Source organism: Neovison vison, chromosome X (genome assembly GCF_020171115.1).
Source record: "Neovison vison isolate M4711 chromosome X, ASM_NN_V1, whole genome shotgun sequence".
NCBI classification, from domain to species: domain Eukaryota; kingdom Metazoa; phylum Chordata; class Mammalia; order Carnivora; family Mustelidae; genus Neogale; species Neogale vison.
In genome coordinates, this window is record NC_058105.1 from 55,693,149 (window position 1) to 55,718,111 (window position 24,963).

Genomic DNA, 24,963 nt, shown 5'->3' on the forward strand with positions numbered 1-24,963 from the left:
GACCAAAAAGTCTGGCTGGAAAAGCCAAAGCAAGTTTCCAAGATGTGTTAGCACTGTTTCTGGTCTCAGGTGTGTTGATCTGATTGTCTAAAGCCTTTAAACCTAGGAGGAAGCAGAAGTAGAGAAGATATCTCTACTTTAGTGTTAATCATGATGACAAGTCCATTTGGAAACACCAAAATATCTAGCAGAATTGAGTTCCAATAGCTAGTGATGGTCCTCCTAAAGCTCCTAGAAAGAAAAAAAATCTCTATAAAGGGTGAAATTATGAATTAGTTGAGGGAATATAAATGGATCTATCACTGTAGACAAGGGGCTGACTACGTGAAATTTTAGGGACACTGGATATCATGGATTGGCCTCTTGCTTCTTCTGCATCTCCAGTTCTGCAGCCTTTTGCATGGCTGCATCAACCAGCAGCTGGAAGCTGCTGAAGTCCTTGTGCTCCTCTGTTATCACAGGTTTGGGAGACGTTGTAAGCAAGGGTTCATTAGTGGAAAACTTGACCCTTTTTTTTGGCTGAGCCTTTGGGGTGAGCTTCTGGCCTGGAGACAACTCTGAACCTAGCATCTTCTCCCCTGATTTCTGGCCCATTGGAAGGAGGCTAAAGGGCAGGCACTGCATTTTGCCTGGATCTCTGGGCCCTGACCTGGCCTGTATAGATGAATCTGTGCTCTGCTCATGGGTCAGATCAGCAGCCTTGCTTTTTTGGTGGCACATGGTGATCTGGTTGGGGTCATTTCCATCCTGTTGAAGCATTTCTGGAAGAACACGTCTGCGGGCATTAATAAACCAGTTAGAAATCTGCAGGAAAGACAAATTAGTCTGCTTGGACAGCATTCGCTTCTCTGCTTCTGAAGGGTAGGCCTTAAACCGGTGTTCATACAGCCAGTCTCGGAGGATCTTCACTGACTCAGTTGGCAAGTACCCTTTCCGTTTCCTCTTACTCTCTAGTGAGGCGAGAACTTTATCTGTACCAGTGTCACAATTCAGTGCGACTGAGGTGTTTTGAGCCAGGATTTGGTTCTCTGCTGGGCTTTCTTCAGTAGGTTCCATGTTCATGAAGCCTGTCTTCACTATTTTGGGAGCCAGAAATGGCTGAGTTAGGACTAACGTTGATCTGGAAGAACCAGTGAGGAAGGCATGGGCCAGTATCTAAGGAGAAGTCTCAACTTTTGCTTCCCAAGCAGATAAACAGTACTGGTAACTGCTTTGAGCCAGTGGGCTTTGTGATGTCACATCCTGCCCTGTGTGCTGCCCCTCCCCCCCCATTTCCTGGTTTTCACTCTTTTTGCTTTTTTCTCATAGATTTGAATGCATTTGTTTGTACCTCATCAATTTAAAGCTCTCCAGACTTTTCTCTGCTGCCATCACCAGTTTCTGTTAACTAATGAATTCTAGTTCTATTGGTTAAATCTGGTTTTGCATAAGCCTCATTTTCTTCCTTTATGACTTTATTGTGATATTGTTCTTCCTTTGTTTTCCCTATAATTGCATTATTGGCTCATCTACATATATCAGAAACAACTCTTCTATTAAATATTAACCTCAAAAAAAAGGGGGAGAATTTTGGTGTATCCTGACTCCTCCCTTCCATATTTAGAGCTGATTTAAGAGGGATTTTTAAGTAGACAGTTATTTTTGACACCCTGCCTCTTCAAGTTTTCTTTATGGCCTTGAAATGTTCTGCTTTGACATGACTTTTCTATGCTACTGGAATCTTTATGTCTGTACTTTGGGCTCTGACATCCAGTTGTGATCATTCTCTTTGAGGCTTCAGTCAGAATTCAGGGGTCATTTTAAAAATATGGAACAAGATATGACTCAGGAAACAATGATCACAAACTTAAATTATTTAAATCTTTCTTGATAGTTTAAGTACATAGAAATTACCCTAGAATCAGATGAAAATAATTTGTTAATTGTACATTTTTAATTTCAGATATCTGAAAACAAGAGTTAGTTCTTTCAAGAACACTATGATCCACTTGGAAGACACTCATGGACTCTTGACTACTTAAGGATACTGCATGGTATTACCGATTGCTAATTTCAGAGGATTTTCTGGAGGAAACTCCAGGTCATCATCTTAAGCATCATATATTATTATCTACAGTTTATATTGGAAGGACAATATCATTTTACCCTTAAGAATTCTTAGTTGATGTTACTGGGCTGGACATCAGTAATTATCTACTGGGCTTAATTGATGTTACTGGGCTGGACATCAATATTATCTACTGATCCGTTGGCTCTTGATAACCTCACCAGTGCTGAGTCTCATAGCTTAGAACTTAGTGTAAGGGGGATCGATTGAAACACACAAGTAAATCTAATGGTCATTTTAGAAAAGCTCTAAACAACCACAGAGTGCATATGTTGACTAAAATCAGAGGTCTCCTTTGAAATACTCAGTGAGTGCTAGCTATTCTTTCCATCAGTCTTTTGAGTGACTAGAACAGAAAAGATAATGTTTTCTATTCATAGTGAAAACTCATTTCTTATAATTATTTCCCACTATTACATGCATGGTCCATGCTCACTAAAACTACTCTTGCCTGTCAGTAAGGTTTCAAGTGACTTAGCCTCTATCACTTGTTGTTTCTATATTCTCTTTGTATTTCTGGGATTCAGATCTCTGCTGAATGATTGACAGAATTGTGCATATTTAAATCAGTGATTTATTATAAGTGACATGATCTAGGTTCCTAATTTTTAATGACTCCTTTATTAATCCTCTTTGAAAAGGAATATCATGGCAGTTCAAAACTATCACCAAGTAATTGGGAGATTTTTTTCCCCTTTAATACCAGCCATAGGGACATAGAAAAATCTGGCAAGTAAGTGAAAATTTAGTAAGAGAACAATTAGTATTAATCCCCCCAAAACATGGTTTGTTTCATAACAATAGAAATACTGTATAAAACCTGTATTAACTTTAAATTTTGATGATGCAAAATATGAATCAAAAAATATTTAATATAATGATTTAGTCCTTCCATCTAGTTCTTTAAAACTTCTAAATAGATCAAGTTATCTAAATTGTTTCTATCAGATTTTTTTTTTTCTTCATTGATTCTTTTAACATAAAATACCATGGGATCTTATTGAGAATAGTGTTGTATATTTATAAGGATTAACTTATTTACATATGATTCTGAAAAGTGTCTTCTCGTGATTGTGTAATGAATGAATATGGTATTATACTGTAATATGCTCCTTAATTTTCAAATGATGTAAAGTGTGACAAGACTCAAGTCTTTTATACCTTGCTGCTTATCATTTCTAGTAATATACTCATAACTGAATATCAGTTTGAGTATTCTACTTTCCAAAATACGTTAGTTTATCTGTAGAGTTAAAAAAAAAAACCTAAATCTTAACTTCCAATAAATGAAATAATGCAAAAGAAAATTGACAATAACAATAGTAAAAAGTCAAAAACTGGAACTAAAACAAAAAATAATCTTTCAAACAAGACAAAGTAACTTAATAGAAGCAAAAATTGATGCTCTGGTAATGGGGATTTGTAGAGTCTGAATATAGAGAACATTAAATGCATAGATTTTACCATCCTGTAAAGTATCTGGATAATTTCTTCCAGATACTTTACACTTTGAAATGAATTGAAAGAACATTCAGGAACCCATCAGAAAACTTCCCCAATTGAAAGAGTATTGACAAGTTAGGAAGAGAAAATGTAGAAAGTTTTGGTAAATTCAACTAATGCTTTTGTAACCTAATTCAGATTCATAAGGAGATAAAGTCACCAATACCCCCAAATCATACTTAATAGCAAAAAATAATTCTTTTTATTTCATGAACAAATAAATTTGTCCATATTCACTACTGTAAAATTGTTTAGACATTGGATCCAATGGAATTAATTAAAAAAATTGAAATGTCTACAAGAAAAGGAGGGAAAATAGTATGATTTCTTGATGGCATGATTAACCATTTTGGAAATATTTAAAATCAATTCAGAAACTATTAGAAATACTAAGAGTAAAAAAAAAAGAAATAATAAGAGTTAGGTGATGTAGCCAATTACAAACAAATACATGATAAACTTTAACATACACCAATAATTATTTAAAAAATATATTGGGGAAATTATCTAGTTCATAATCATAACAAAAATAAAAATATAACATGTCTAGGCATAAAATTATACAATATTATGGAAGGATAATGCTGAAAAAAGTTTTAAATTCTATTTAAGAACATAATATGGGATTTAATAAATGGCAAAAAAAATTGTTTCTTGGATATGAAATCTCAATATTGTAATGATGTCAATTTTCTTTAAATATTTCTTTGTGTCTTATTTTTATCAAAATATAAGTATCGTCAACCTCCTTTAACCTCTCACCCTACAATACCTGTTGAAAAGTATTTCTAAAATTAATATGGAAGAATAGATCTGTGATACACTGTGGCATTTTGGGGAGAAAAAATGAACTAATGAGGAAACATTTCTTTTACTACATAGTATACTATATTTTAAAGAAGAAAGTAGTTAACACAGCTTAATAAGCAGGTAGGCATAAACAGATCAATGAAACAGAATATGGAAACAGTCTCAAAGACTTAATGGTACTGTATATATGATTCCTATGATTTTTCATAGGATTGAAAAAGGATGGCTATTCATACTGAAAATAATGAATGTTGCCAAAAATACACCACAAACTATGGATGCTATCTGGCAGATAATTTGGTTTTAAATAAGTTGAAGAAACACATAGGGAGCCATCCTTACATTCATTATATTGGTAAAATCATATGAGCAGAAATTGTGGAGAATCCTGGCAAATTAATTTAATACACTTCAATAAGGAAGAATGAAGTTGAAACTGACCAGACCATGAAAGATAGGATAAGTTGGGACAAGTGACTGGCCTGAGAAAAAGGAATAGTTTTGCTTTACCATTCAGTATGAAGTTGGGTATTGGGGATTTTATCTATCACACACACACACACATGCACACACACACACAGATTCATGCACAATTGAGAAAAAGGTATCACAAGTGTAAAGATTGTTGAATGGGATTATATAATAGTATTAGTTAGAAACCTCTGTATGAAAAATCCCAAACTGCAGACAAACAAAAACTTTCATAAGCACACTTTTTTAAAATGGCAAATAAGAAAACAAATATAGGGGCAGCTAGGTGGCTCAGTGGGTTAAAGCCTCTGCCTTCAGCTCAGGTCATGATCCCAGAGTCCTGAGATCAAGCTCCATATCAGGCTCTCTGCTTGATGGGGAGCCTGTTTCCCCCTCTCTCTCTGCCTTCCTCTCTGCCTACTTGTGATCTCTGTTTGTCAAATAAATAAAATCTTTAAAAAAAAGCAAAACAAATATATTGGCAATATATATATACATGCAAGTTTTTAGTATATTCATCAATTTCATGTCCCCTACAAATCAATAAAAAGTGGGTCATTCTAATAGAAAAATGAACAATTTTAAATATGGGTGATTTAACAAAGAATAAATACAAATTACTAGTGAATAAATTAATTTTTGTTAGCTTTCATAGGAAGCAACAATATGCATATAAAACAACATTTGGTATGGTCTGCTCCCAACAAATAACCAAAGACCAGGTAGATTCTAAAAAGCACATTGTTGAGAATCTACATGTTATAATAAGTATATTGATATACTTCTGGTAGGAGTATAAAAGGGTAGAGAATTTTTAGAGTTGTTTTTATAGGATGAATCAAAGAAAAATAAAGTGTACTGTTTAACCCAAAGAATGTTACTTCAATAAACTGATCATAAGGAAATTATTTAAGATTATAGAGATTAAATATACAGACAGTTTTTACAGAATTAGATATGCCTGTGTAAAATTAAAAACGAATTTATGGGATTAGTTAAATAAAAAGATATTTCTTTACAATTGACAAGAATCTAGAAATTAAGTTTGCTGGCATAGACCTACATTAATGTGGATGAGTTTGAAATGTGAAAAGAACAATTAAAAATGGCCCAAAAGTATTTAGTCTTTTTTTTTTTTTGAAAAGAAAAGGAAGAGAAACAAAAGAAAGGATATATGTCCGTACAAACATTCAGTGTGCTTGTGTCTGTGTCTGTGTGTTCTTGTGGGTATAGAAAAAAAATAAAAAATTAAATCTTCATTATCTTGGGAGATAAGAAGATTGCACACATTATTTAAAATCAAACTTTTTGAGATATACCCAAATATATGATAAGGGATCAAGAAAGACTTCACACACTTAAATGTTATATCCCCAATACGTATGAGAGTGAAGCATTACAGGGCCTCAGATCATGAAACCCCTTAGTCTCCCAACACTTTACTTAGCATCAGGAAGAGAGGTCTGCACAGTGGGACTAAGAACTCTTAGGCCCATTTTTAGTAACCATTTTTTTATGTTGTATTTACATAACATTTTCCTTTTAACTGCAAAAGTGTCCAATATTTATGAAACCTAATTTGTTGATTTTGTTTTTATTTACTTCATGTTTTATGTGTGTCACTTAAGAAACTTTTGCCTATGGGCACCCAGGTTGCCCCGTCGGTTAAGTGTCCAACTTTTAATTTCAGCTCAGGTCATGATCTCAGTGTTGTGAGATTGAGTCCAGATTTGGACTCTGCACCTGGGCATGGAGCCTCTAAGTGTCTCTCTCTGCCTCTCTTTCTCCCCGTCCCCATCTCCTTTTTTCCTCTCTTTCTCTTCACCTCTCAAAATAGAAGAAATAAACTTTTGTCTAGGTTTAAAATTTTAGGTATAGAATTTGGGTACATTTGCCATCTAGAGTTATTTTTTGGTGCATGGTACATAGTAATGTTGAATTTTTTTTGTTTATTATGGTGATTTGTAATCAGTGACCTTCAGTGTTACTACTGTGATTGTTCAGGGTGCTCCAAACTGTGCCCATATAATGGTAAACTTAATTGATAAATGTATGTATTCCAACTACTCCACTGACTGGCTGTTCCCCAATCTCCCTCTACTTGGGCTCTCCTGTTCTCTCAGATACAATGGTGTTGGAATTTGGACAACTAATAACCCTATAATGTCTTCTAAATATTTAAGTGAACATTTCATTTAAATGATTAAGTTTGATGAAGAAGCCATATGAAAAGCTGAGAAGGACTTCAAAGCTAGAACTCCTGTGCCAGTTAACAAAACCATGAGTGCATAGAAGAATTTTTTTTTGATTTTTAAAAATTTTTTAAATAAAAATATAATGTATTATTAGCCCCAGGGGTACAGGTCTGTGAATCACCAGGTTTACACACTTTACAGCACTCACCATAGCCCATACCCTCCCCAATGTCCATAATCCCACCACCTTCTTCCCCCTCTCCTCCCCAGCAACCCTCAGTTTGTTTTGTGAGATTAAGAGTCTCTTATGGTTTGTCTCCCTCCCTTCCTACCCCCAAAAACCCCACATTTCACCCCTACTCTCTCATAACAGGGAGATCATATGATAGTTGTCTTTCTCCAATTGACTTATTTCACTAAGCATAATACCCTCTAGTTCCATCCACGTCATCGCAAATGGCAAGATTTCATTTCTTTTGATGGCTGCATATTATTCCATTGTGTGTGTATATATATATATATACATATACATATATATGTATATATATAAATATACAACATCTTCTTTATCCATTCATCTGTTGATGGACATCTAGGTTCTTTCCATACTTTGGCTATTGTGGACATTGCTGCTATAAACATTCGGGTGCACATGCCCCTTCGGATCACTACGTTTGTGTCTTCAAGATAAATACCCAGCAGTGCAATTGCTGGGTCATAAGGCAGCTCTACTTTCAACTTTTTGAGGAACCTTCATGCTGTTTTCCAGAGTGGCTGCACCAGCTTGCATTCCCACCAACAGTGTAGAAGGTTTCCCCTTTCTCCACATCCTCACCAGCATCTGTCATTTCCTGACTTGTTAATTTTAGCCACACTGACTGGTGTGAGGTGGTATCTCATTATGGTTTTGATTTTTATTTCCCTGATGCTGAGTGATGTGGAGCACCTTTTCATGTGCCTGTTGGCCAACTGGATGTCTTCTTTGCAGAAATGTCTGTTCATGTCCTCTGCCCATTTCTTGATTAGAGTATTTGCTCTTTGGGTGTTGAGTTTGCTAAGCTCTTTATAGATTTTGGATACTAGCCCTTTATCTGATATGTCATTTGCAAATATCTTCTCCCATCCACATAGAAGAATTTTTTAAAGGAAATTAACAGTGCTACTCCAGTGAAAACATGGTTTATAAGAAAGTAAAACAGACCTATTGATGACATGGAGAAAGTTTTAGTCGTCTGCCTAGAAGATCAAACCAACCACAACATTCTATTCAGCCAAAGCCAAATCCAAAGCAAAGCCCTCTTTCTAATTCTATGAAAGCTGAGAGAAATGTGGAAGGAAAGTTTGAAGTGAGCAGCAGTTGGTTTATGAAGTTTAAGGAGAGAAGCCAACTCTATAACTTAAAAAGTTCAAAGTAAGAAACAGTCTTCTAGTTTTGAAAAAAATAAAGTACAAGTTCAAGCAGCAAGTGATGATGTAGAATCTCTGGCAAGTTGTCTAGAAAATCTAGCTAAGATAATTAATTAAGATATCCATACTAAGAGTGCCTGGATGGCTCAGTCAGTTAAACATTTGACTCTTGATTTCAGCTCAGGTGAAGATCTCAGGATCCTGAGATGGAGCCATGCATGGGGCTCTATATTTGGCAGGGAGTTTGAAAATCTCCCTCTCTCTCTACCCCTCTACCCTGCTCTATTTCTCTCTCTCTCTCTCTCTCTCTCTCTATATATATATATATATATATATATATATATAATACTTTTTTTTTTTAAGGTGGCTACACTACTTTTAATGTTGAAGATGCAGCCTTTTCTTGTAAGAAGATGACATCTGGGATTCATAGCTAGAGAGGAAAAATCAACGCCTGGCTTCAAAATTTCAAAAGACAGGATGACTCCCTTGTTAGGGGTTAATGAAACTGGTAACTTTAAGTTGAGACAAATGATATTTACTATTTTGAAAATCCTAGGGACCTTAAAAATTGTACTAAATCTGAGGGGAGACAAGATGGCAGGGGACTAGGAGGAGGTGCCGTTTCAACCTGTACCCTAAAGTGAGCTGGTTACCTACCAAAGAACTCGGATCACCCATGAAATCAGCCTGAGATTAGAATTATATACTTCTGGATCTCTACGGGGGTAGAAGACATCAGTGGGCAGGTAAAACAGAGTGGGAACGTCGGACTGATATCGGAAGATAAACAAAACGGGGTGGGGGGAGCCACCAGAAGCGACCCATTGGAAAGTAATACCCCAATACAACAGTGCCCTGTGACTGGGGACCACCATTAACTTGGAGTCTGGTTGAAAGCACTCAAAATAAGCAAAGGATCTTGGGGCAAAATTGTGGGAATCGGGGCAGTTAGGAACAGGGGCTTAAGTCTCTGGACTGAGGACAGCCACCCCTGGTGTTGAGCCAGAAAGAGTGTGGTGAAGAAACCAGGCGTTGGTCCCTGAGCCCTGAGCATGCCTGAGAGCCCCTGGGTGGTGGCTCCCATGAGGGCCTGAGAGCCTCACCAACCAACAGAATCACAGCCTTTTTGCACTCTCCACGCGTGCTATCAGAGTTGAGTCATACCCCACACCTCCCCCTGAGAGAGGTGCGTGTAGGCGCCAGCTGGCAGAACCACAGCCTATTTGCACTCCCCACGCACATGCCACACCGTGCTATCGGAGTCTGAGTTGCTTCCCACAGCTCTCCCTGAGAGAGGTGTGTGCAGGTGCCAGCCTGGTGCTCTCAGACCCAGGAAGTCTGAGCACTCCCAGCCAGGGCCAGAGGGAAAATCTCAGTGTGCTATTACTGCTTGGGACCTCTCTGGTGGTCTGGAGCTGCCCAAACAGCTGCCACTGTCATGGTTTTGGGTACAAGCAGGAGTTCCTGCATCCCCAGGGACCACGATTGGGAACGTGCTCTGCCAGTGGACAAGGGGAATTTATGTGCTCTGGAGTACCCAGAGGGGAACAGACTGAGGCTTCTCTCTGAGAGGAAGGTCTGGGTGCACTTTGCTTTACTTTAAACCTCCAAAAACCATCAAAAACTGTCAAGGTGAGAGAAAACAAATGAACAAACAAAAAAACCTCCAGAGAACAAAAGCCTGAAAAACAGGTTTCCTCAGAGCCCACCGCCTTGAGCGGGGTGGGAGGAATTTACTCAGGAAATACTGCCTGAAAACCCGTGTGGCAGGCCCCTCCCCCAGAAAGCCAACACTGGGTGGGGGGTGGGGGGGGAAATACAAGAGAACAACCACCACTACTTCATAGATACAACTTTTATTTTTAATTCCTTCCCATTATTCTGGTTCTTTTTTTTTTATAGATAATTTTTTAACCTATTTACCATCACAGTGAGATGTCTAGTACATCAAATTCCATAACAACGTTTTAACCTGAACTTTTTGATACATATACCTGTGATTTTCTTTTGCTTTTCTATTTTTTATTTTTTAAATTTTATTTTATTTTATTTTAGTTTAATTTATTCTTTTTTAATTTTTATTTATTAATATTCATATAGATTTAAACTTCAAGGTAATCCCCGTTCCCTAATCAATGCTACCCATAGGTAAACCAATTTTTAATCCTCCTTTATATTAGGAAAGTTGAGTCCTTTAACAAAGATATCAAGATACATCCGGGAAGAATCAAAATAAACTTTCTTGCCCACACTGAGAATTCATAACGACTCTCCCATCTTTTTCTTCCATCAGTATTGCTGTGTGTTTGTGTTTGTCCTGGTAGTATATAAATCTTATACTTGGGGTTCTTTTTGACGAGTTTTATTTTTTTATTTTTTTGCATATATATATATTTTTTTCTCTTGTCATGTACTTTTATCAGTCTTTTTGTTTGTCTGTTTTTGTTTGTGTATTTCATAAATCTTACCTTGGGGCTCATTTGGGTTGGGCCTTCTCTTTTATTTTATCTTCCTTTTTTTTCCTGTCTCTCTCTCTCTCTCCCTTTTTTTTTTTTCTTTCTTCTCTCTTTTTTTCCTCTCGTTTCGGTGGGGACTCTTGATTGCTCAGAAGCATTCCAGGGTGCACCTTGACTGCACCATGGTCGATACATTCAGCTACATCCATTCAGCCATCTCTCACCAAAATGACTAGGAGGAGGAATGCCCAACAGAAGAAAAACTCAGAGGCTGGGCCTTCTGCAACAGAGCTAATGGCTATCGACATAGACAATATGTCGGAAAGGGAATTCAGGCTAACAATTATCCATGCAATAGCTAAGTTGGAGAAAGCCATGGATGACAAAATGGAATTGATTAGGGCAGAACTGAAAGGCACCAGGGATGATGTTCACAATGTTCTCAATGAGTTCCAATCTAATCTAAATTCTCGAAAAGCTAGGGTAACTGAGATGGAAGAAAGAATTAGTGATCTGGAGGACAAACAGGTAGAAAGGATCAGGAGGAAGCTTGGAACAAACAGCTTAGAAGCCACAAAAACAGAATTAGGGAAATAAATGATGCCATGAAATGTTCCAATGTCAGAATTATTGGAATCCCTGAAGGGATTCCTGAAGGGGAGGAGAAAGAAAGAAGTCTAGAAGATATAGTGGAACAAATTCTCCATGAAAATTTTCCCAATCGCACGAATGGAACCAGCATTCATGTACTAGAGGTATTGTTGGGTCCATTATCAAAGGAACGAGACTGAGACAAAGTGAAAGTTATGCAAAGCCTTATTCTATGCCAAGCATTATAAGTTAGATTGACCAGCCAGAGGAATGAGGCTCAGACAAAGTGAAAGTTATGTAAAGCTTTATTCTATGCCAAGCATTAGAAGTCAGACTGACTGGCCAGGGCCGCCTCCAAAGAGAGCGACCCCCCCTTTGGTCTTACAGGCTAGTTTTATAGGGCACAACCGCAGACCTCTATGTATGTGGCTTTGACTGATTGGATGTCTCCTACCTGTGTGTTTTAGTAACGGTTACGCAGAACCGATACTAGTAATGGCTGAGGTGTTTATTAAACAACAAAATGGCCTTGCTTTAGGTATGCGTTTAGCAATGGTTACTCAGAACTGGTATCAGTAACTGCTGAGGCATTTAATAAACAAGAAAATGGCTACCTAGGCAACATGGAGTCACTATGGCTAAGTAGGCCCAGGCAGGCCCTAGGGGTTTAACAGGTTTTAATGTGGAATTGGCCCCAACAAAGGCAGAATGGTCTACCCCAAGATTATAGAAACTCAAAAGTCCTCCAGACACCTGATACTAAGAATGAGGAATCATAATTATAGACAGGCTCTCTTGAAAGCAGGTAGGACAAAGAAGCTGCTTATGTACAGATGAAAGTCCATCAGAATAACATCAGACCTGGGGGGAGGAGTCAAGATGGCGGAGAAGTAGCAGGCTGAGACTACTTCAGCTAGCAGGAGATCAGCTAGAGAGCTTATCTAAAGATTGCAAACACCTACAAATCCATTGGCAGATCGAAGAGAAGAAGAACAGCAATTCTAGAAACAGAAAAACAACTACTTTCTGAAAGGTAGGACTGGCGGAGAAGTAAATCCAAAGCGACGGGAAGATAGACCCCGGGGGGAGGGGCCGGCTCCCGGCAAGCGGCGGAGCAATGGAGCACAAAATCAGGACTTTTAAAAGTCTGTTCCGCTGAGGGACATCGCTCCAGAGGCTAAACTGGGGTGAAGCCCACGCGGGATGGGCGTGGCCTCATGTCTCACAGGGTCACAGAAGGTTTGGGGGTGTCTGAATGTTGCAGAGCTTGCGGATGATATTGGAACGGGAAAGCCGGCTACAGAGAGCCAACAGTAAGCTCACAGCTTGGTGTTGCCTTGAACCGGCCGCAGTCTCGGTGAGCTCGGAGCGTGGCCGGAGGTTAGGCAGACGGGAGTTACTAGGAGCTGTTCGCTGAGGGTGCACTGGGGAACGGGGCCCCGGGCTCTCGGCTCCTCCGCCGGAGACCAGGAGGCTGCCATTTGTATTCCTGTCCTCCGGAATCTACGGAAAGCACTCAGGGAACAAAAGCTCCTGAAAACAAAGCCGAGCAGATCACTCAGCCCGGACCCTGGTAAGGGCAGTGCAATTCCGCCTGGGGCAAAGACACTTCAGAATCACTACAACAGGCCCCTCCCCCAGAAGATCAACAAGAAATCCAGGCAAGACCAAGTTCACCTACCAAGGAGTGCAGTTTCAATACCAAGGAGAGCAGCAGAATTCCAGAGGAGGAGAAAGCAAAGCACGGAACTCATGGCTTTCTCCCTGTGATTTTTTAGTCTTGCAGTTAATTTAATTTTTTTCTTTTTCATTTTTTTCTCTTCTTCGGCTAAAATTTTTTTTAACTTTTACCCTTTTCTTTTTTAACGTTTTCAAACTAGTTTATCTAATATATATATATATATATATTCGTTCCTTTATTCGTTTTCTTTTTTTAATTCTTTTTTTTCTTTTTTTTCTTTCTTTCTTTTGAACCTCTTTTTATCCCCAAATCAGAAGAGATCCCAATCAGAAGAGATTGGGAGATCCCAATCAGAGGAGATCCCTCACCCAATCATGAGGGGGCAGAAATCCCCCCTCACGATTTGGGATCTCTTCTGATTTGGTTAAAGCATATTTTCCTGGGATTGTTGTCACCCTTTTAGTATTTTACTTGCTCCTTCATATACTCTTAGCTGGACAAAATGACAAGGCGGAAAAATTCACCACAAAAAAAAGAACAAGAGGCAGTACCGAAGGCTAGGGACCTAATCAATACAGACATTGGTAATATGTCAGATATAGAGTTCAAAATGACAATTCTCAAGGTTCTAGCCGGGCTTGAAAAAGGCATGGAAGATATTAGAGAAACCCTCTCCAGAGATATAAAAGCCCTTTCTGGAGAAATAAAAGAACTAAAATCTAACCAAGTTGAAATCAAAAAAGCTACTAATGAGGTTCAACCAAAAATGGAGGCTCTCACTGCTAGGATAAATGAGGCAGAAGAAAGAATTAGCGATCTAGAAGACCAAATGACAGAGAATAAAGAAGCTGAGCAAAAGAGGGACAAACAGCTACTGGACCATGAGGGGAGAATTCGAGAGATAAGTGACACCATAAGACGAAACAACATTAGAATAATTGGGATTCCAGAAGAAGAAGAAAGAGAGAGGGGAGCAAAAGGTATACTGGAGAGAATTATTGGGGAGAATTTCCCCAATATGGCAAAGGGAATGAGCATCAAAATTCAGGAGGTTCAGAGAACGCCCCTCAAAATCATTAAGAATAGACCCACATCCCGTCACCTAATAGTAAAATTTACAAGCCTTAGTGACAAAGAGCAAATCCTGAAAGCAGCCCGGGAAAAGAAGTCTGTAACATGCAATGTAAAAGTATTAGATTGGCAGCTGACTTATCCACAGAGACCTGGCAGGCCAGAAAGAGCTGGCATGATATTTTCAGAGCACTAAACGAGAAAAACATGCAGCCAAGAATACTATATCCAGCTAGGCTATCATTGAATATAGAAGGAGAGATTAAAAGCTTCCAGGAAAAACAAAAACTGAAAGAATTTGGAAACACCAAACCACCTCTACAGGAAATACTGAAAGGGGTCCTCTAAGCAAAGAGAGAGCCTACAAGTGGTAGATCAGAAAGGAACAGAGACAATATACAGTAACAGTCACGTACAGGCAATACAACGGCACTAAAATCATATCTCTCAATAGTTACCCTGAATGTTAATGGGCTAAATGCACCAATCAAAAGACACAGGGAATCAGAATGGATAAAAAAACAAAACCCATCTATATGTTGCCTCCAAGAAACTCATTTTAAACCCGAAGACACCTCCAGACTTAAAGTGAGGGGGTGGAAAAGAATTTACCATGCTAATGGACATCAGAAGAAAGCAGGAGTGGCAATCCTTATATCAGATGAATTAGATTTTAAGCCAAAGACTTAAGATAAGAGATGAGGAAGGACACTATATCATACTCAAAGGGTCTGTCCAACAAGAAGATCTAACAATTTAAAATATCTATGCCCCCAACGTGGGAGCAGCCAACTATATAAACCAATTATATAACAAAATCAAAGAAACACATCAACAATAATACAATAATAGTAGGGGACTTTAACACTCCCCTCACTGAAAGGAACAGATCATCCAAGCAAAAATAAACAGGGAAATAAAGGCCTTAAATGATACACTGGATGAGATTGACATCACAGATATATTCAGAACATTTCATCCCAAAGCAACAGAATACACATTCTTCTCTTGTGCACATGGAACATTCTCCAGAATAGATCACATCCTCGGTCCTAAATCAGGACTCAACCGGTATCAAAAGATTGGGATCATTCCCTGCATATTTTCAGACCACAATGCTCTGAAGCTAGAACTCAACCACAAGAGGAAGTTTGGAAAGAACCCAAATACATGGAGACTCAACAGCATCCTTCTAAAGAATGAATGGGTCAACCGGGAAATTAAAGAAGAATTGAAAAAAATCATGGAAACAGATGATAATGAAAATACGATGATTCAAAATCTGTGGGACACAACAAAGGCAGTCCGGAGAGGAAAATATATAGCGGTACAAGCTTTTCTCAAGAAACAAGAAAGGTCTCAGGTACACAACCTAACCCTACACCTAAAGGAGCTGGAGAAAGAACAAGAAAGAAACCCTAAGCCCAGCAGGAGAAGAGAAATCATAGAGATCAGAGCAGAAATCAATGAAATAGAAACCAAAAAAAAAAAAAACAATAGAACAAATCAACGAAACTAGGAGCTGGTTCTTTGAAAGAATTAATAAAATTGATAAACCCCTGGCCAGACTTATCAAAGAGAAAAGAGAAAGGACCCAAATAAATAAAATCATGAATGAAAGAGGAGAGATCACAATGAACACCAAAGAAATACAAACTATTATAAGAACATACTATGAGCAACTCTACGCCAACAAATTTGACAATCTGGAAGAAATGGATGCATTCCTAGAAACATATAAACTATCAAAATTGAACCAGGAAGAAATAGAAAGCCTGAACAGACCCATAACCAGTAAGGAGATTGAAAGAGTCATTAAAAATCTCCAAACAAACAAAAGCCCAGGGCCAGACGGCTACCCGGGGGAATTCTACCAAACATTTGAAGAAGAACTAATTCCTATTCTCCTGAAACTGTTCCAAAAAATAGAAATGGAAGGAAAACTTCCAAACTAATTTTATGAGGCCAGCATCACCTTAATCCCAAAACCAGACAAGGATCCCATCGAAAAAGAGAGCTATAGACCAATATCCTTGATGAACACAGATGCAAAAATTCTCACCAAAATACTATCCAATGGGATTCAACAGTACATTAAAAGGATTATTCACCACGACCAAGTGGGATTTATCCCAGGGCTGCAAGGTTGGTTCAACATCCTCAAATCAGTCAATGTGATACAACACATCAATAAAAGAAAGAAAAAGAACCATATGATACTCTCAATAGATGCTGAAAAAGCATTTGACAAAGTACAGCATCCCTTCCTGATCAAAACTCTTCAAAGTGTAGGGATAGAGGGCACATACCTCAATATCATCAAAGCCATCTATGAAAAACCCACTGCAAATACCATTCTCAATGGAGAAAAACTGAAAGCTTTTCCACTAGGGTCAGGAACACGGCAGGGATGTCCATTATCACCACTGCTATTCAACATAGTACTAGAAGTCCTAGCCTCAGCAATCAGACAACAAAAGGAAATTAAAGGCATCCAAATCGGCAAAGAAGTCAAATTATCACTCTTCGCAGATGATATGATACTCTATGTGGAAAACCCAAAAGACTCCACTCCAAAACTGCTAGAACTTGTACAGGAATTCAGTAAAGTGTCAGGATATAAGATCAATGCACAGAAATCAGTTGCATTTCTCTACACCAACAACAAGACAGAAGAAAGAGAAATTAAGGAGTCCATCCCATTTACAATTGCACCCCAAACCATAAGATACCTAGGAATAAACCTAACCAAAGAGGCTAAGAATCTATACTCAGAAAACTATAAAGTACTCATGAAAGAAATTGAGGAAGACACAAAGAAATGGAAAAATGTTCCATGCTCCTGGATTGGAAGAATAAATATTGTGAAAATGTCTATGCTACCTAAAGCAATCTACACATTTAATGCAATTCCTATCAAAGTACCATCCATCTTTTTCAAAGAAATGGAACAAATAATTTTAAAATTTATATGGAACCAGAAAAGACCTCGAATAGCCAAAGGGATATTGAAAAAGAAAGCCAAAGTTGGTGGCATCACAATTCCGGACTTCAAGCTTTATTACAAAGCTGTCATCATCAAGACAGCATGGTACTGGCACAAAAACAGACACATAGACCAATGGAACAGAATAGAGAGCCCAGAAATAAACCCTCAACTCTATGGCCAACTAACCTTTGACAAAGCAGGAAAGAATGTCCAATGGAAAAAAGACAGCCTCTTTAATAAATCGTATTGGGAAAATTGGACAGCCACGTGTAGAAAAATGAAATTGGACAATTTCCTTACACCACACACAAAAATAGACTCAAAATGGATTAAGGATCTCAATGTGAGAAAGGAATCCATTAAAATCCTTGAGGAGAACACAGGCAGCAACCTCTTCGACCTCAGCCACAGCAACATCTTCCTAGGAACATCGCCAAAGGCAAGGGAAGCAAAGGCAAAAATGAACTGTTGGGATTTCATCAAGATCAAAAGCTTTTGCACAGCAAAGGAAACAGTTAACAAATTCAAAAGACAACTGACAGAATGGGAGAAGATATTTGCAAACCACATATCAGATAAAGGACTAGTGTCCAAAATCTATAAAGAACTTAACAAACTCAACACCCAAAGAACGAACAATCCAATCAAGAAATGGGCAGAGGATTGTTTCAAAGTCTAACCCACGCGCGCGCGAAACTCTTCCCCGGACAGAGGCGCGCAAAAGCCCAGCCTGCGCCTTACGGACCAGCGCCCCGTTCTCAGTGCCCCAGACGCGCGCCCGACCCACAGCCGCCTCTGAAAAGAGGTGCACGCAAGCCGGGCACTCCCAGCCTGGGCCAGCGGCAAAATCTCAGTGTGCGATCGCTGCTTGGAACCTCTCTGGCGGTCAGGAGCTCCCAGACAGCCGCCACTGCCTTGGCTTTGGGGACGAGCAAAAGATCCTGCGCCCCCAGGGTCTTTAACTTGGAACCTGCACTGCCAGCATCCAAGGGGGAATTTATTCAGCTTCTGCACCCAAACTGAGGCTTCTCTCTGAGACGGAGATCAGGAAGTGTTCCAGGGTGCACCTTGACTGCACCAGAGTTGATACATCCAGCTACATCTGTTCAGTCTTCTCCCACCAAAATAACTAGGAGGAGGAATGCCCAACAGAAGAAAAATACAGAGGATGGACCTTCTGCAACAGAGCTAACGGCTATCAACATAGTCAATATGCCGGAAAGAGAATTCAGGCTAACAATTATCCAGGCAATAGCTAGGTTGGAGAAAGCCATGGATGACCAAACAGAATTGATTAAGGCCGAACTGAAAGCGACCAGACAGGATGTTCACAATGTTAGGGAGGAGATTAAAGCTACCAGGGAGGAGGTTCACAATGCTCTCAATGAGTTCCAATCCAATCTAAACTCTCTCAAAGCTAGGGTAACTGAGACAGAAGATAGAATTAGTGATCTGGAAGACAAACAGATAGAGAGAAAGGATCAGGAGGAAGCCTGGAACAAACAGCTTAGATCCCACGAAAGCAGAATTAGGGAAATAAATGATGCCATGAAGTGTTCCAACGTCAGAATTATTGGAATTCCTGAAGGTGAGGAGAAAGAAAGAAGTCTAGAAGATATAGTGGAACAAGTCCTTCATGAAAATTTTCCGAATCTCGTGAATGAAACCAGCGTTCATGTACTAGAGGCTGAACGGTCTCCACCCAAGATTATACACTCCAAAAAAACATCACGACACCTGATAGTCAAATTGAGAAATTATAATTGTAGGTATAATCTCTTGAAAGCTGCCAGGGCAAAGAAGCTCCTTACTTACAGAGGGAAGCCCATCAGAATAAAGTCAGACCTGTCCACAGAGACCTGGCAAGCCAGAAGAGGCTGGCAAGATATATTCAGGGCACTAAATGAGAAGAACATACAGCCAAGAATACTTTATCCAGCAAGACTAACATTCAAAATGGATGGAGAGATAAAGAGTTTCCAAGACCGGCAAGGCTTAAAAGACTATGCAACCACCAAACCGATACTGCAGGAAATATTAAGGGGGGTTCTATAAAAGAGAAAAAATCCCAAGAATAGCATTGAACAGAAATATAGAGACAGTCTACAGAAAGAAAGACTTCAAAGGTAACTCGATGTCAATAAAAACGTATCTATCAATAATCACTCTCAATGTGAATGGCCTAAATGCACCCATAAAATGGCACAGGTTAGCAGATTGGATAAAACGACAGGACCCATCCATATGCTGTCTACAAGAGACCCATTTTGAACCTAAAGATACACGCAGACTGAAAGTGAAGGGGTGGAGAAGCATCTTTCATGCCAATGGGACTCAAAAGAAGGCTGGGGTAGCGATTCTCATATCAGATAAATTAGACTTCAATCTAAAGACTGTAGTCAGTGATACAGAAGGACACTACATAATCCTTAAAGGGACTATCCACCAAGATGATCTAACAATTGTAAATATCTATGCTCCCAATATGGGAGCAGCCAATTACTTAAGAAAACTGTTAATGAAGATAAAGAGTCATATTGATATGAATACACTAATCGTAGGAGATCTTAACACGCCTCTTTCAGAATTAGACAGATCATCGAAGCAGAAAATCAATAAAGAAACAAGAGCATTGAATGACACATTGGACCAGATGGACCTCATAGATATATACAGAACATTCCACCCTAAAACAGCAGAATACTCATTCTTCTCAGGTGCACACGGAACCTTCTCCAGAATAGACCACATACTGGGTCACAAATCAGGACTCAACCGATAACAAAAGACTGAGATGATTCCCTGCATATTCTCAGATCACAATGCTTTGAAACTGGAGCTCAATCACAAGGGAAAGTTCCGAAGGAACTCAAACACCTGGAAGCTAAAGACCACCTTGCTTAAGAATGCTTGGATCAAACAGGAGATCAAAGAAGAACTGAAACAATTCATGGAAACCAAGGAGAATGAAGACACTTCGGTCCAAAACCTATGGGATACAGCAAAGGCGGTCCTAAGGGGAAAATATATAGCCATCCAAGCCTTGCTCAAAAAAATTGAAAAATCCAGAACACACCAGCTGTCTCTACACCTTAAAGAACTGGAGGATCAACAACAAATCAAACCAACTCCACACATAAGAAGGGAAATCATCAAGATTAGAGCTGAGATCAATGAGGGAGAAACCAGAGATACAGTAGAACGTATCAATGAAACTAGAAGCTGGTTTTTTGAAAGAATCAATAAGATCGATAAGCCACTGGCTACACTAATCCGAAAGAAAAGAGAGAAATCCCAAATCCATAAATTTATGAATGAAAAGGAAGAGATCACAACTAACGCCAAGGAAGTAGAAACAATCATCAGAAGTTATTACGAACAGTTATATGCCAATAAGCTTAGCAACCTAGATGAAATGGATGCATTCCTGGAAAAATATAAACTAGCAAAATTGAACCAGGAAGAAATCAACAACCTGAATAGACCGATATCTAATAACGAGATTGAAGCAGTGATCAAAAATCTCCCAAAAAACAAGAGCCCAGGACCTGACGGATTCCCTGGGGAATTCTACCAAACCTTCCAAGAAGAAATAACACCTATTCTCCTGAAGCTGTTTTAAAAAATTGAAGCAGAAGGAAAACTTCCAGACTCTTTCTATGAAGCCAGCATTACCATGATCCCCAAACCAGCCAAGGACCCTACCAAAAAGGAGAATTTCAGACCAATATCACTGATGAATATGGATGCTAAGATTCTCAACAAGATCCTAGCCAACAGGATCCAACAGCACATTAAAAAGATTATCCACCATGATCAGGTGGGATTAATCCCTGGGCTACAAGGATGGTTCAACATTCGCAAATCAATCAATGTGATACAACAAATTAATATGAGAAGAGAGAAGAACCACATGGTCCTCTCAATTGATGCAGAAAAAGCATTTGACAAAATCCAACATCCGTTCCTGATTAAAACGCTTCAAAGTATAGGGATAGAGGGAGCATTCCTGAACCTCATCAAATCTATCTATCTAAGACCCACAGCAAATATCATCCTCAATGGGAAAAAGCTTGCAGCCTTCCCATTGAGATCAGGAACAAGACAAGGATGCCCACTTGCACCACTCTTGTTCAACATAGTATTAGAAGTCCTAGCAACAGCAATCAAACAACAGAGAGAAATAAAAGGTATCCAAATTGGTAATGAAGAACTCAAACTCTCTCTCTTCGCAGATGACATGATTCTTTATATGGAAAACCCAAAAGACTCCACCCCCAAACTACTAGAACTCATACAGCAATTCAGCAGCGTGGCAGGATACAAAGTCAATGTGCAGAAATCAGTGGCTTTCTTATACACTAACAATGAAAATACATAAAGGGAAATTAGAGAATCGATTCCATTTACTATAGCACCAAGAACCATAAGATACCTGGGAATAAACCTAACTAAAGAGGTAAAGGATCTGTACTTGAGGAACTATAGAACACTCATGAAAGAAATTGAAGAAGACACAAAAAGATGGAAGACCATTCCATGCTCTTGGATCGGAAGAATAAACATTGTTAAAATGTCTATACTGCCTAGAGCAATCTATACTTTTAATGCCATTCCGATCAAAATTCCACCGGCATTCTTCACAGAGCTGGGGCAAATAATCCTGAAATTTGTATGGAATCAGAAGAGACCCCGAATCGCTAAGGAAATGTTGAAAAACAAAAATAAAGCTGGCGGCATCACCTTACCTGATTTCAAGCTTTATTACAAAGCTGTGATCACCAAGACAGCATGGTACTGGCATAAAAACAGACACATAGACCAGTGGAACAGAGTAGAGAGCCCTGATATGGACCCTCAACTCTATGGTCAATTAATCTTCGACAAAACAGGAAAAAATATACAGTGGAAAAAAGACAGTCTCTTCAATAAATGGTGCTGGGAAAATTGGACAGCTATATGTAGAAGAATGAAACTCGACCATTCTCTTACACCGTACACAAAGATCAACTCAAAATGGATAAAAGACCTCAACGTGAGACAGGAATCTATCAGAATCTTAGAGGAGAACATAGGCAGTAATCTCTTTGATATCAGCCACAGCAACTTCTTTCAAGATACGTCTCCAAAGGCAAAGGAAACAAAAGCGAAAATAAACTTCTGGGACTTCATCAAAATCAAAAGCTTCTGCACAGCAAATAAAACAGTCAAAAAAACCAAGAGGCAACCCACGGAATGGGAGAAGATATTTGCAAATGACAGTACAGACAAAAGGTTGATATCCAGGATCTATAATGAACTCCTCAAACTCAACCCACACGAAACAGACAAACACATCAAAAAATGGGCAGAAGATATGAAGAGACACTTCTCCAATCAAGAAATACAAATGGCTATCAGACACATGAAAAAATGCTCATCATCACTAGCCCTCAGGGAGATTCAAATTAAAACCACATTGAGATATCAACTTACACCAGTTAGAATGGCCAAAATTAACAAAACAGGAAACAACATGTGTTGGAGAGGATGTGGAGAAAGGGGAACCCTCTTCCACTGTTGGTGGGAATGCAAGTTGGTGCAGCCTCTTTGGAGAACAGTGTGGAGATTCCTCAAGAAATTAAAAATAGAGCTTCCCTACGACCCTGCAATTGTACTAGTGGTTATTTACCCCAAAGATACAGATGTCGTGAAAAGAAGGGCCATCTGTACCCCAATGTTTATAGCAGTAATGGCCATAGTCGTCAAACTATGGAAAGAACCAAGATGCCCTTCAATGGATGAATGGTTAAGGAAGATGTGGTCCATATACACTATGGAGTATTATGCCTCCATCAGAAAGGACAAATATCCAACTTTTGTAGCAACATGGACGGGACTGGAAGAGATTATGCTGAGTGAAATCAGTCAAGCAGAGAGAGTCAATTATCATATGGTTTCACTCATTTGTGGAGCATAACCAATAGCATGGAGGAAAAGGGGCGTTAGAGAGGAGTAGGGAATTTGGGTAAATTGGAAGGGGAGGTGAACCATGAAAGACTATGGACTCTGAAAAACATTCTGAGGGGTTTGAAGTGGCGGGGGGGGGGTGGGAGGTTGGGGTACCAGGTGGTGGGTATTATAGAGGGCACAGCTTCCATGGAGCACTGGGTGTGGTGAAAAAATAATGAATACTGTTTTTCTGAAAATAAATAAATTGGGAAAAAAAAAAAGAAATGGGCAGAGGACATGAACAGACATTTCTGCAAAGAAGACATCCAGATGGCCAACAGACACATGAAAAAGTGCTCCATATCACTCGGCATCAGGGAAATACAAATCAAAACCACAATGAGATATCACCTCACACCAGTCAGAATGGCTAAAATCAACAAGTCAGGAAATGACAGATGCTGGCGAGGATGCGGAGAAAGGGGAACCCTCCTACACTGTTGGTGGGAATGCAAGCTGGTGTAACCACTTTGGAAAACAGCATGGAGGTTCCTCAAAATGTTGAAAATAGAACTGCCCTATGACCTAGCAATTGCACTCCTGGGGATTTACCCTAAAGATACAAACGTAGTGATCCAAAGGGGCACGTGCACCCGAATGTTTATAGCAGCAATGTCCACAATAGCCAAACTATGGAAAGAACCTAGATGTCCATCAACATACGAATGGATCAAGAATATGTGGTATATATACACAATGAAATACTATGCAGCCATCAAAAGAAACGAAATCTTGCCATTTGCGACAACATGGATGGAACTAGAGCGTATCATGCTTAGCAAAATAAGTCAAGCAGAGAAAGACAGCTACCATATGATCTCCCCGATATGAGGAAGTGGTGATGCAACATGAGGGCTTAAGTGGGTAGGAGAAGAATCCATGAAACAAGATGGGATAGGGAGGGAGACAAACCATAAGTGACTCTTAATCTCACAAAATAAACTGTGGGTTGCTGGGGGTTGGAGAGTTGGGAGAAGGGGGGGAGGGTTATAGACATTTGGGGAGGGTATGTGCTTTTGGTTAAATTGGACGGGGAGGTGAACCATGAGAGACTATGGACTCTGAAAAACAATCTGAGGGGTTTGAAGTGGCGGGGGGTTGGGAGGTTGCGGTACCAGGTGGTGGGTATTATAGAAGGCACAGCTTGCATGGAGCACTGGGTGTGGTGAAAAAATAATGAATACTGTTTTTCTGAAAATAAATAAATTGAAAAAAAAAAAAGTATAACATCAGACCTGTCCACAGAAACCTGGCAAGTAAGAAAGGGCTGGCAACATATATTCAGGTCACTAAATGAGAAGAACATGCAGCCAAGAATACTTTAACCAGCAAGGCTGATATCCAAAATGGATGGAGAGATGAAGACTCTCCACGACCAGCCAGGCTTAAAAGAGTACGTGACCACCAAGCCAAAAATGCAGATGATATTAAGGGGGGGTTATAAAAGAGGAAAAATCCTAAGAATATCATTGAACAGAAATATGGAGACAATCTACAGAAAGAAAGACTTCAAGGGTAACACAATATCAATAAAAATATATCTATCAATAATCATTCTCAATGTGAATGGCCTAAATGCGCCCATAAAATGACACAGCATTGCAGATTGGATGAAATGACAGGACCCATCCATATGTTGTCTACAAGAGACCCATTTCGAACCTAAGGTGAAGACCCATTCACCCAGA

The 24,963-nt window shown here is 39.2% G+C and overlaps 1 protein-coding gene across 1 annotated transcript; it reads right to left on the reverse strand.

The window, feature by feature from the left end:
* Window positions 1–348: 348 nt before the first annotated feature.
* TGIF2LX (TGFB induced factor homeobox 2 like X-linked) lies at window positions 349–1,062 on the reverse strand. Its single transcript, XM_044235447.1, has one exon. It carries the CDS (start codon window positions 1,060–1,062, stop codon window positions 349–351), a length of 714 nt encoding a protein of 237 aa, XP_044091382.1.
* Between the last annotated feature and the right edge of the window lie 23,901 nt (window positions 1,063–24,963).

Bases quoted from the DNA above. Each gene is read 5' to 3' on its own strand.
- TGIF2LX (XM_044235447.1), bottom strand. From the start codon at position 1,062: ATGAACATGGAACCTACTGAAGAAAGCCCAGCAGAGAACCAAATCCTG.